The following is a 14584-nucleotide window of genomic DNA, read 5'->3' on the forward strand; positions in this document are numbered from 1 at the left end:
TTTCTGAATGGTGTATAATCTGTTCTTCAAAGATCTCTTAGACTAGGCTGTGCATTTTCTTCTGCCCCAGACAACCTATTCCATCAATTTGCTATCATTATTTTTATTATAAAGATTGCCTTAATGTCAAACAACTCTTCCTTGTTGCAGTTTAAGTCCATTAGCTCAGGCCCTGTCCATGAACATGGGAAATAGTTTATTCTTCCTAATTTTTTTAAAGACTTTTATGTATATGGAGACAGTAATAATCTTTCACCTTAATCTTTTCTAGGCTAAACAATCCAAATTCTTTCAGTCATTCCTCACAGATCTTATTTTCTAATTTTTGATTTATTCTTCTTGTTCTTTTTAATTTCTTTTCAATTAAGGTTTTTCTTGGCAGTATAGTTCTCAAAATCAGACATAGTCCTTTAGCTGAGGCCTTGCTAGTGCTGAGTAGTAGTACCTCACATCTTACAGGTGCTACTCCTCTTTATACTATTTACTGTGGGATGTTTCCTTAGTTGGTTTGGTTTTGTATTTTAACCACAGCAGAATGCAACTGCTGACTAATGTTCAGTTTGTGATCTACTATAGTCGCCAAATGCTTTTCTGAGAGCAGTTTTTCCTGTTGAATGTTTTCTGTCCTGTATTTATAGGATCAGTTTTTCCTACGAGAAATAAACTTACATTTAACTTTATTACATCCCATTTTTTCAAACCCCATCTCCAATACTGATTTTTAATTCTGTCCTCTAGTGTTCTCATGGTGCTGTGATGTAGGCTGAGTGCTTAGCTGCAGCCATGGCTGGTGGTACAACGAACATGATTTAGTTTGTTGCACTGGATGATGGTGAGACTGCCAGTAGTAACGCCAGAGCCAACTAAGCAGCTGGTCTTCTCCTGGTGATATGCAGGGCTGGGAAATCAGAAAGACAGGATCCTCATGTGGGTCAGAGTGCCATGTGGCCTTATCTGCTGGGCTTCTCATTTCTCCTGTATTTTTCTTAATATTTGACTTCATGCTGAGGTCTCTGATTATTCAACGCTGCCGGCATGAGCAAATCTGAGCTGAAGGGAGTTCAAGTGACTCCCAGGCAGTTTGTTGCAAGTTAAACCTGAATGATGAATTTACTCTGCTGCTTGTGGCACAAAAGTTTCACCTCATTGCATAATCAGGTCTTTGTTTTCATCTTCTTGGCAGAAGTGCAAGGCTTGTTTATTTTTTGTTTTGTACATATATGATTTTTTGATTTGCCTTGAACTTCATAATTTACCACTGAATGCAAATATGGGTAAATCAGAGTATATTTTATATCTGAAATTTGTTTCTCCTTATGGGATTTCTCTTCCTTTGAACATATCTCTTAAAATTAGATTTCTATATCAGTAGCTAAGGAAAAAATGGATCTGAGTACAATCATTTCAAAGCAGAGCTGAGATAGCCTACAAAGATGTCCTGTCACTTCCATAAACTCTCTTGCTGCTCTTTTGCCCCGGAGTCCTTAGTTCACAGTGTTTAACATTCAGAGTCACAAAAAATAAGACTTGAAGGGATTGAGGGAAAAGATTACTTTCAATGGACATACAGCACTTGCAGTAGCCAAATACACAGCAGAAAATACGTTGAACCTGCCTTTTGGTGAACCTATGTGGGTTATTCAATGCTTCTTTCCTCAGAATTCTGCAGGCAGAAGAGTAGTTGAGTTCATTACTAAGGTTTTTTTCACAGATATTGAGATCTGCTCCTTTGCATCTGTTCTGGACTTATCAAAATGCCAGTACATGGAAATAAATACTTTTGGGAACAAAATTTTCAATTTTGGATGACAGAATTTAAGTTCCGAAAGCCATGCATTTCACTACAGCACTCTGTTGCTGAAAAATGCCAACGAAGAATTTATGTGGGGGACAGCTGGGGGGTGGTCTCTACCTTTGAAAGTCAGGAGTTCCTGAGTATGCCCTTAGTCTTTCCAATAATGTTGTTTATAAATCTGGCTCTGATTTACTGTGTGGGGTATCTTTGTTTTCATATACGCCATAGGAATTATTTAGGGTTCTTACTTTTCTAGAACAGTCAACATTTCTTTTTTAACATTTTTTTTTAAGTTTGAAAGGGATTTTTTATGAGAACTGTAGGAGAACCTGAGAAATAACAAGTTGCAAGATGAAAAGAAAATCTGACCTAGATTTAAAACTCACTAAACTTGAGTTGAAAGCAGTATCAACAGCATCATTGTCCCATTTTGCTGCTGTTGACATCAGTGGCTGCAGTCCTCATGACTTTGCTGAGGAATTTGCTGAATATTTTATTCACTTTATGTAATTGGAAGTTGAAAAGATGGAGAAAACTTCAAAGTTCTTCCTGCATGGCAATCTTAGGAATACAGTGATGCTGAAACAGTTCAGGAGTTAGAAGAGTTAGTTTAGTCAATGGTGCATTGAAAGGCTTTTATATGCCACAACCCAAATTCAAACTTCAAATTTCCTTGTTATTTTCCCTATAGCTAATATCAACACTAACTCCTGAATTCCTTACATTGCTTCATTTGCCATATCAAAGGAAATTACATAATATTGAAACACTTCCAGATATAAAGTTCACAGAGAGGCCTCGTTTTTGCAGTGGGCTTAGATTCAAAGAGCAATATTTTTACTTTCGAGGCTCTTGTATCCTGTCCCAAACATTGTCAATCAAATCCAGTTTAGTAAAAACCCTGAACTCATATTTTGGAAGGTAAATAGTTGGAAAAGCCCCACATACTTGCAAAGTAGAAGGTAACTGTGACGTGTGCCTGACTGGACTGAATTTAGCTGCGCTCATGTTGCTCTCTATTTAACAGTGTGCAATGCAGCTGACTTTATTAGTTAAAATATATTGGGTTTTACTATATTTTAATTAGCTACACCTATTTGAAGATGAGATTAGATCATTAGCCACTGGGAACTAATGCATCTTTCTTGAGTGTAAGTCCAGTTGAAGAGCTGATGCTTGCTTTTTGGAAATCTTAGCTGTCTCTGAACAGCACTGTGCTTTGTTTTGTGTACAGGACACGGAAATTCTGAACACTGCAATTCTCACAGGAAAAACAGTGGCAGTGCCCATCAAAGTGGTCTCCATTGAGGAGAACAGTGCTGTGACAGACATCTCTGAATCAGTTGAATGCAAATCCTCTGATGAAGACGTCATTAAAGTAAGTTCATGCCGCATATTGGCTTCTGAAATTTCATGTCTTTTTATACACAAAAGGATAATAGCCTGGAAACAACTACTAAATCAACTCCTACAAATTATGATTTTGAAACAGTAGTATTATTAGAGAGGCATTTTTAAGGAGAGAAAGGGTTAGATGCAACAGTACAGTCACCACACTGAGTTTCAGTATAATTTCAGTATTTAATTTTTATTTGTGTCCTATTTTTAACATGTCTTGGTAATGTCACCTCATGTCCTCTGCAGACAGAGTTCATTCACTACAAAAACAGCCCTTCTGTTAGTACTGCCTCTCCAGATGTTTCTTATCACCTTTCCAGCTGTGATTATCACCTCTACAGCTGCATCAGTGGAATGTATTAGATGAGCGTTCCCCAGCAACTGCAAAGCAAATTCATCCTGGTTGACTACACATTCTGCTGAGAGGTGTTTTGAATTAAAAACTTGATTCTGCACAGAAGTGACTAGAAAGCATTCACATGATCGGTCCATCAGTTTAGCACTAGCAGCTTAATGTCACACAGTAACACATACCAGTGGGATAGTATTGTCTTAAGGCAACACAGCTATTTCTGCTGTGAATATGTAGTCAAGGCCCTGAAGGAAATTTATAGTTGTGTAGTGAGTCAGTACAAAGAGAACTCTCTGCATGAATCCCACTATACTTTCCACACAGGACTTTCGTGGTGCATGGTCTTTGAGCAGAGGTGATTTTAACCTTGGCCTATAAGCTTTATTAAATAGGGATTTTATTATGTTGTATGATTTTACAGCATATAGTACAGTGGGCTTTGTGATGATACTCTTTAGGTCTCTTTAATAGGTTATCAGCTCTGCTGGATATATAGCATACCAATAGTAATGCCGCAGCATTATGTATTACAGTCAGATCAGTTTGTAGGTTCATGGAAAGAAACAAAACTCCTGTGAACTTGCAAGATCCAATAGTTTGGTGCACATTTGTAGAATTTATGTAGAAATATTTATTATACATTAACCAAGTAGGTGGGAAAAATAGTCATACTTTGAACTAATAAAGCCATTATAGAAGACTTTTACGGAAAGCTTTCTGCTTTCAGTGGATCCTTCAGAGTCAAACAAATCTCTCCCATTTGCTGGAGCTTGAAGTGCTCCCATATATCAGGTGCTTTACAGAGTTTTTAATCTCAAAGTATTTTTGTTAACCTTTTTCCTAAGGTAACCACCGAACTACAAATCAAAGTAAAAGCTGTAATTTAGTTTAGGGATCATCCTGATTGTAACGTTATTGGAAACCACATTCCTGAGTTTGAAGAAATACAAGATAGCATTCAGAAATTAAAAACATAAAATCAGGAAAGGACTTCTGTGATCATCCAGATTAGCCATCTTGCTTAAACACCTTACAAAATTTCACCAAATAATTCCAGCCCCATGAAGATTTGTTCTTTCCAACAGTGAAAATGAATAGTGTTAAGTTCTTCCATTCAGAGGAAGACTCAAGTCAGGAAAACAACCCAACATATCTGATGGGCATCTGCTATACATCACCAGATGATGAATGGAAAATGACAGCACAATGATTTCCCAAATAAAAATCCCTCTGCAAAAATGACTTCTGGGTTTTATAGCTTTAGATTATATTGATCAAGGAGAAATGAAATTCCCAATTCTTACAAAAAAAAAGAAAGTGTTCTTTCAGTAATTACAGTACAGCCTGGACTATTGCAGTTCTTCAACAATTTGTTTGGAAAGAATGTTTTCTTGGAGAACTATGTCCTTTGATTAGCACTTGGGACCCTGCTGTGCTCTTCTCTTATTTTCTACAGAAATAATTTATCTCCACTAAAAGTGTTGCTTAAAATGGAGCCTGTTTGCACTGTCGGAACATTTTTAAGTGGCTTCTAGAAGCCTCCCTGTCTAGCCACTCTGAAGTTGAAGTGAAACAAATAACTGGAGGCTAGCACACAGTGTTTATTGGAATCGACTAGAGAAATTTTTCAGATGCAATTTCTTTCTCTTCAGAAATGTTTTGAAATTGCTCAGATGAATACAGAAACAATCTTCTGTGTATTTAGAAACATATGCAGAATGTCTAGAGGAATACATCTGTGACATGAGTGCTAACTGTTATAAAACATACAGCTAGTTAAAAAAACAGAGTTCAATGAAAGGCATTGAACAAAAAGGTTTTATCATCTCATTCATCATAAAGGAAAAAGGGCTTTTTTTAATCTATAATGTTCCAGTTTCTAGGAAATTTGTTTACAAGGGGAAATAAAGTTTGGAGTTCAAGTCAAAATGACATGTTCATATTACTTCTAATTTTAAAAAGCACTCAGAAAGATTCAAATGGAGCACAAAGGCCTTTCATCTGTAATTAATTTTAAAATTCCCTATTAAATTTTTACGTTAAATTATTTGAATATATGATCTTCCTCTGTAAAATACTCTTTTGGAGACCTTGTTGGGAGTAACCTTTCTGTTTAAGACAAAAGTCCAATCATCGTAAATTATATCTGTTGGGGAAAGATCATGGTATCTTCAGCAAAGAATGTGTGTGTGTTTACAGTTCATGTTCTGGAGCATCCTTGTCATAGCAGAATCAAAACTTGTCTACAAGTATGAAAGCCTGTAGATTAATTTAAACCACAAACTACGAAAAAAAAAAAAAAAAAAGAGTTATTGATGAAAGGTATTTGATATTTAGGCATATTATCATATAGAGGTATACACAGGTATTTTTGTTTGATTTCAATTGTGTGGAATTTCTGATAACTTTGGATCCAGGCAAACGTAAAAGAGTTAGTCTAGAAGTTAAAGATGATTGGTGTCTGTTAGCACTTGGCTTGTAATATTTAGTCACCAAATAAGTGTCCATTTGTATGGTTCATGTGAAGAACCTAAAGGCAATGTTTCTGCCCAGCAATTCGAATGTCCATCAGATAAAAGGTTATTTATATTAATTTTTACCGTGCCTTTAGTTTGGCTGCAACTACATTACTCTCAGTAACAAAGCCCCTTGGAAATATTACCTGTTATTTGCAGATATATCTTAGGTTTAAAGTTTCCCCAGTGAGAAGCGTGGTCTTGAGGCAGCTCGGTGCAGTTTGTGTCCTGTCTTAATCTGCTGACTATTCCTTTTACATTTTTTTATTGTCTCTTATTTTCAACTCTTTACTTCCAAATTTACAGTTTATTTCATGAACTTTAAAAGTCTCTGAATTCTCTAGACCTTCACACAGTGGTCCAACCTTTTAAAAGTGGACACAAAATTTATTATGGCACTAAAAATGATGCAACAGCCAAATTTTACTTTGCTAAGCTGGAATTTACCAATAGGATCCATATATCTGGATCCATTCATAGTAATTGCAGTAGCATACTTAGGCAGTTTTTCATCTCCTTGAAATTCAACTGGACCGTGGCTGCTTTTGCTGGTGCCTTTGTGCAGGTTGCTCAAGAGCAAATGCTGCTGCAGGTTCCCAGGTCACCTGGCAGCTAGGACAGATGTGGTTTCATGCTGTGAAGAGCAGTGCAGTTTCAGGAGACTTACAATACCTTGTGATGTTTCCAGTTTGAAAATTCTTCCTAATGCTTATGAACTTGAGGATGGCTTTTTTCCATTAAAATAACCTGAGTTCAAAAACCTTCAGTGCTATGTGTATTGCAGAAGTTACTGTAAACATTTTGGGTTTATACTTCCTCATTCTTGTACTAGCTTTTACCCTGTTGCTATATGAAGGGATGCTGTATACACGGTATTGTGTTGTTACTGTATTGCTGTTATTTATAGTTGATCAGTTAAAAGCTGGATACTAGTCTCAGCGTATTAGCCTTGAACCATACTCTAAAGACCTTGTTTATTAGTTTCTTTTCATTTTTAAATGGAACCAATAGCACTGAGATATATTCAGATCAAAACATTGATTCAGATAACATTAGTCCATACATGTAGCTGCTGTGGTTGTCACTGAAAACAGAAACACAGAACTTGCCTTTAAGATGTCCCTCAGTAGTTGTTAATGAACAGTGCGCTCTTTGTTTCATTGGGACTGATGAGCAGAGGATGACATTAACTGTGGGTAAAGGCCACTGCAAGAATGTTAGGAATTTTTGTTAGGAGCTAAAATCCAGGACAGTGTCAGAGCCATCCCTCTCTTATCACAGTAACTTGAAACAAAATCCCAGGTCAAACCAACAGTGAACTGTTGGGGGACTGAAAATCTGGCTAGGGGGTTTTATGGTTGAACTCTAGCTTGATAGCTGGAAAAGACTGGAACTGCAGCTGGTATCAACACTTTCAAAGCAGTAGTGATGGGACTTACAGACACCTGTCAAGGTTACAGATCTTGTTTAAATGCTCAATCCAGTAATCATTTACACACATGAGTAACTTTATTGTGAATACTGCTGACATCAGGGAACATACTCGTATGAAATAGTCATTTAGGATTCATAAACATTTTGGAGATTTTGCCATTTGTGGTGGAAACAGTTTATGAAATGAAATTAATTCTTACTAAATAGACATAAACTCATGTTGAAGTGTCTCCTGTCCATTTGTGCATCTATTCAGATTAAAGGTCAGTCTGGATGCCGTGTAACACATGATACAGGAACATCTCAGTTTGGCAGTAAAGAAGCTGACAGATGGACATATTCATAAGAGATAAATACTTGTGTACTAATTGTAGTAATTTATTTTTAAAATTGTATATCTGGAACCATATCACAATACCCTATTTACTAAGGAGAAGTCATCAGCACTTCATTGTTTAGATGATGCTTTGCTATTCTCTTAATATACCCATTCTTACATGAATAGCTAAACTTCAACATCTTCAGTTGTTTATTTAACTACAAAGAAATTTCACTGCTTTTCCTTGCTTTCCAGTATCTTCAAAACTTGAAATGTGTTTTAAAACTAAATACAGAAGCACTGTTTTCACTTTGGTAGGCAGAGGAACCAGTAGTTAGCAGCATCCATAGGTATTTTTATTAAAAATTGAGTTATGCATTTTTCTGCCAGTAGGTTGAGTGCAGTCCCAAGCTGAGTGGCTGAGCTACAGGCATCTATTAAAGAATCAAACTCTTAAGACTCAATCCTGCACTCATTAAAGCCATCAGGAAAGCTCACCCTGAAATTTTAATGATATGGGGATGGTCCCTCAGGCTTCTTAATGTTTCATCATAGTACCATGGCTATTCCATGACAAAAAAAAAAAAAAAAAAAAATTCTTAACAAAAATAAGATCTGTGGATGCCCTTTCATCATATTGTTTAGGCACCAAATAGAAGGATACCTACTCTGACTTAATTTAGTGGCTGTATACTGGGCCAACATGATCCCTTGTTCTCCGAGTATAGGGACTGGGTGCCAGACTTTATAATGCAAAATCAGGCTTCTGCCACTAAGGGAAATTATCCTGCTCTTTATTTGTATTAGCACTGCCTAAAAATGTGTGGCTATCTATGCATAAGCAAGACTGGTATTCTGTTAGTGAGAGCAGAGGTCCTCACACTCTGTAAATATGTTGACCTGAATGTGTATCAGCTTCTCCCTACAGCTGATGGACTGATGGGGTTAATGTCCTGCTGCAGCATCAGCTTCTGCTACCTGATCTAATTACTGAAAGGGCTCAAGTGGTCCCTGGATCCCTTTGAACTTTCCAGACATGCAACTAAGAGAGAGAAAAACTGGCACCCAGGGAATGGTGAGATGGGGACAGGTGATGACAGAAACATTGGAGTGATAGAGGGCTGTGAGGTGCTACATTAAAGAAAGTGCTAGTGCCAAAATACATCGGTCTGTCAAGACCGGAATCAGGGTGTGACTGTCCTTACCTGGTACACTGTACTGCTAAAGGATATAGAGATGATCGAGGTTGTTAAGGAAGGGCCTAAATCTGGTGTGCTGCTTTTTGCAGAGCTAATTCAAGATCTGGTCCTTTTCTTATTGAAATTAAAATGTTATACCATGAACATTACAGAACTGATCTCATAGAGAATCAGTGCTTCTGATCCTAAACATAGCTTGGAGATAATTGTACTTGGTCAGTGAAACATTGTAACGTATAGTGACAAAATATAAAAATGAGGAATATCCTAAGTATCTGTCAGAGGAAAGTAAAGTCTGCTCAAAACAAAGCTTCCCATGGCATCTAAGGTTCCTTCCCTGTGCTCTCCAACCAGCAGCATCTGGAGATAGATAATGATGTGGTGGGTTGTGACAAAGTGTGATGCAGATGGTGATTTCAAGGGGAAGCAGAGTTTCAGAAGATTTCATTCCATTAGAAACCCTGGCACGTCATGGGCACGTTACTTTTTCCCTCATACATTTTAACTCCTGCTACATATGGCAGGGTAAGCGTCCAAACTTGCATTGCATTTCTGCACCTCAGCATACACATATATTCTTTGTATGGGGCTTTATTGCAAAGCCTTCAAGACTCGGAGGATTTAGGGCTTCGCATTATGTTTTTAGTGCAGGTTATAGGAGAAAATAAAAACAAGGGGCTGACTAGAAAGAACTGCTTGTTCCTACCAGCTATTTTGATTGAGGAAGAACAATAACTTCCAATAAAAAGCTCCTACAGTGAATATAATACAATTGATTTATCACTCATTTTTTACTTAGGTCAAAAAAAACCCTCTATTTGGAGTTTGTTAGCTAGGTGCAACTGCTGTAGAGCTGAGCATGCTGAATAAAGAGTAGATGGATAAACTTCTGATTAAAACAGGTCTCATTCCTAACTCAACCCTGTAGAACAAAGGGAAAAATGAAAAGTCACACTAGATGAGGTTTCCAGGAGCCCAATGTGGTCTAATAGTAGATAGGTTATATTCTGTGAAGTCACATTAATGTAATGCTCTAATGTTCTCTTCTGTGGTTTTATGGCAATCCTGCAAGATTCAGTGAAAGCACGGAGGGGTCAGTTTAAACAGCAGCAGCTACTGCCAGTCCTCCTCCACTGTAATACGTAGGCAGCTACTCATGGAGGGTTGGTGCCTCTTTCAGATACTTCAGTCTACACAGTCAAAATTGTGGCACTAACCTTTTGAAAAATAAACTAGCTGTATAACTTTCTAGAAGGAGCGTAGAAAAGTTGGACTACTCTTTGTAAGGTGCCTGTGTGTTCATTCTCAGGCTTGCAAATCTTCCCTCGGTTAGGTCCAGGATCAGGAGCTGAAAGCTCTGTCCATGTGACACCACGCTGAGAGCCAACACCGCTACGCTTTTGGGTCCTGAGCTAGGGTCTCTGCATGGAGCTGCAGGGACACACCAGCAGGCTCAGAACAAGCATGAGATCTCCATCAAATCCACTGCGTGGTGCAGATACCCCCAAGGGCCACCAAAAATGTTCTTCCTGAAGTTTATGGTTGGTGGCTTATGAACTGCAAATACAGTTCCTACTCACCACACCCTAATGTAGCATTGAAAGCCCTTGAAAGCACAAGCTGTATCGCTTTGTGAGTCCAAACCCAGCAGCTTATTTCACAGACGGCTCCTCTTTCCTCTTCTGATACTATGTGCTTCTGTGATTTGTGTGAAACTGAAAAGCTTTAAAAACAGGAAAGAAAGTCACAGCATGGAAATTCCATTGGTTTGCTGTTTTGAAGCCCTGTGACTTTATAGGCTTTTCTTCTGGTAAATCTATTAGGTTATGTTATATTCTGAACAGAATTGCAAATAGAAAGTCCACCTCCTTGCCCTCCTCCATACTTTCCATAGTCCTGTGATTTACTGCGATCAGTATACATCAGTAGAGCAGAAAAACTTCAGAGGAACATTAGAAAAATGAAGCTTTACCACACACTTCTGTCAGATGCAAATATGGCATATAGGCCAGCAATACATGGCACTTTCACAGAAGATGTTATATCATTAATGCATACTACTACTCCCCAAGCAGTCAGCCTCTGTGGAAATTGAAACTCAAAATTAGCATGGTCTGAGATACTTAAATTCAGCAATAAAAGCTGTAAATACCTTGCCATCACATAATATGCAAAAACTTCAAGGGCAGCTAAAGAAACTTTTAAACCATATCCTTGCAGACTTCTTTCCCTGTCATCTCATGCCTTCACCTAGCTCACTACCTGCATTAGTGATGTCAGTATGGAGAACCTATACATCCCAAATGAAAAATCAAAGCAGAATGGCAACAGCTGTGCCTCAAGTTCCACAGAAAGTGCTTCAAAATCAACTTCAAAGATGCAAGATCAAGACCAGGAAAGTAAATGGGAGAAATAACATTAGTCTTGTGACAGCTATAGATATGATGGGAAGATAAGCAGTTTTCTCCAGACCTTTTTGAGCAACACAGTCAGAAGAAATTATAGTTTGCTTCTTTCCTTTTCTGCCAATAGGTGTAATTTACACATTGTGAATTTATATATTTTAGATACATATTAAGTTAGAGGATGATAAACATTGTGATATTCTCAAATGTGCAACTGCTCTCCAAAGTGTGTAGATGGAATTAAAAGTCCCTGCATTCACCCTGTGATCCTGATTTGCTGTGCAAGATACTTGGGGCCATGCTGCATATATAGTCTAGCATATCCCTAGTGAGTAGGAGCCAAAGTCTGTTCAGCCCCATTTTCAGAAATCACTTGAATCAAGAGTGCACAAAACAAGACAGATTTTGTTTTACGTGATAATGCTAGCTGCAGAGAGCTCCTGTGGCTCAGTGCAGCTACAGTTCAGCTTGAAAAGCTGGTCATTTGGGAGCAAATAGATGCCCTCCAGTCTCAGCTGGCATTTTGTGCCCCTTTTACTCTCTCAGTTCTGTCGTAGTGAATGATATTCAGTTAATTAAATGTACTGCTTCTGCTCTGCAAAGCTGCCAGCAAAATCTTTGTAATGAGATTAGATAATGTACAGCCTTTTCCCTAAGAAATGCTTTCTAGCTTTGGGGGTTTTCTACTTAGTTTCGCTAATCTGGCTGCTGATACTGAAAATGCAGACCCTTCTCAGCAGAGAGTCCAAATTGCTTCTAAACTATTGCCCTGATTTTAGGGAGTTCTCCTCTTTCTTCAGCGCTCAGGCCTCCATCCCCCTGTTATCAGTGTGGGTTGCTGGGAACTTTGCCTGAGGACTGATCACAGGGATTGAAACCGCATTTGGAATGTGGCAGCTGTTTACAAGCACAAAGCAGCGCCAAGGCACAAGCGGTGTTATCCATTGAAAACTGCAGACAGTTAGTTCTAAGAGAGGCAGAATGAGGCTTAAATCAGTTATTAAAGTGTAATACCTGCCCTGCTCTCTCATCACTGTTTCCAGAATGGGAGTAATTATTCCTCAACTATTTCAAGAAACAAATTCATTCTTTTTCTTTTGGTGGGTCATAGGTAAAAACAACTCTCAGGGTTATTCTTGCATGTAATGTGAAAAATCAAGCTTTTAATTTATTAAGATGACAGTCTTATTTACCTTTATGCTCACCCTGTGAGGGGAGCTTTTGTCTTCACTTTCCGAGTCACTGAGCACAGCTCCAGCTGTAGTCAGTGGGAACCAGGGGTGGCTCTGGGAAGTCAAGGCACACTAGCAATTAACAACTCCTATAATGGAAGCTTCCATTTTAAAGGCTGCTCTAACAGTGTCACAAAGCTGTAGATACCATACTAGAGATCATGGAAGAGCTCAGGTCTGAAGCTTTAACTCTTATCAGACTTAAATGGTCTAACATGAAAAATGAATAATATGGGCCTTGAGACAGCTTCCATTTTCCAGTAGCAGGTTATTGATTATTCAGGATTATGCAGCCAGGCCTTGAAATCCTTCTTATGAAACAGTTGTTATCACCTAATGTTCATGTAGCATAGGATTTCCTTTATGTGTAAAACCATAGTGTTTAATTGGCATCAAGGCTAGAGAGCTATATAGAGCCTCCTTGAAAATCTCAAGAATCTAGTAGGGGATAATTCCCTTTCTACAGAGGATGTTGTTAAAAAAAAAAAAAATCTTAGAAGAAATCCTGTAGCAAGGACATTAATATTACAAAATTGTAAAGGATTATCCAAAAAGCTTGTGGAATGATTATCACTGTCTAGTATTTTCTATATATTATGTGTCAGTATATTCACTGGATAAATTATTCTGGAGCTCTGTATTCTTTAATGGAATGAATGACTTTGTTCACAAAGCTTAACCTCCATGAGCTCCAATTGCCCTTCTGGTATGTAAGAGTGATGATACTGAGCTGAAATAGTAGGTGTGTCATATATTTGAAAAATGCTGAACGTCACTATTCTTTACTAATTATCCTGTAAATTTTTTCATTGAAAATGAGATTCCTTTAAGGGATACTGGAAAAATCTTTTTGCTCATAGAAGTGCTTTCATAAATATTTAAACATTTATGTAACCTTTGAATATTTTAGCAACATTTACATTAGTATAACAGAAAGGGGTAAATGGGTTTACACACCAAAATAGAAGATTCTGAACTTGATGAATACAAGCAGGACAGCTACCATTATCTTATCTCCTCATTTCTGTTCAGTCTTAAAGTTCTGAGACTTTTTAAACCTCAGGGTGTTTAATTAAGGGCAAACCACACAGACTTCTACCTAGAAAATGGACTGATGTCTCACAAATCTTCAGTGTTCATAAACTTGACAGGATTGCCATATTAAAAATGTCTCTTTTTGTGCTTCAGAACTGTCTTTCAGAGACTGGGCTGGTATCTCCAGAGGTGAAAAATCACCAAGAGAATGAACAAGCTTAGACTAGACTAGACTCACAGTCAGTACCACTTGTTTATTTTTAGGTCTTATAATTGTCTGTCTTTTTACTCCTGTGTACAACAGATACAAAACAGAGTAGACAGTGTTTTGAGTTCACCATCTTTTGAAAGATAATCTTAGCTTATATTTGACATGAAATTTGTCTTTTGTAAAATGTCTGCCTCCACCAGTAACTGAATGAAGATTTCTCAGGAATGTGTAGCGGAATTTAAACCAGCAAAACTGATATTTTTACAGAAGTGTCAACAGCCCCTTTATGGCTGCAGAGTCCAAGGCAGTACATTGTCACATCCTCTGTGGTGACCTCAAGCAGCTCATGCTCCCATCTTGCAATTCTGCAAAACAGAGGTCATGGTGGGATCAAGACCTTAATCTGAAAGTAGTAAGTAAAGGAAGACCCAGAGGTTCTGCATCTGACTGCTTATGGTACCAGGAATCTCCTTAATATTCACTGCAGCTAATAGGTTCATTACCAGATGGAAAGGTACATTCACTCCCCAGGTCACAAAGTCACATAGTGCCATAGGTAGTGATTCAGGAGTGGCTCTCTCTTGATTTCCAGGCAGTAGTTTTCTCTGTCAGCTCAATAAAATGTGATTTGTTGCAGACAGAAGCTATCCAAGTCATTTGGAAAGGCAATGGCCTTTGTTACAAAGGG

At 37.9% G+C, this 14584-nt stretch overlaps 1 protein-coding gene across 1 annotated transcript in view; it reads left to right on the forward strand.

The window, feature by feature from the left end:
• Positions 1–14584, forward strand: part of TMEM132C (transmembrane protein 132C) — a 219171-nt gene that overhangs the window by 186348 nt on the left and 18239 nt on the right. Inside the window, exon 5 of the mRNA XM_033008409.2 lies at positions 3030–3173. Coding sequence (XP_032864300.2) covers positions 3030–3173 — 144 coding nt within the window. The remainder of the gene's footprint in view (positions 1–3029; positions 3174–14584) is intronic.

Source organism: Tyto alba, unplaced genomic scaffold, assembly GCF_018691265.1.
Source record: "Tyto alba isolate M040663 unplaced genomic scaffold, T.alba_DEE_v4.0 Super-Scaffold_44, whole genome shotgun sequence".
Lineage (NCBI taxonomy): Eukaryota > Metazoa > Chordata > Aves > Strigiformes > Tytonidae > Tyto > Tyto alba.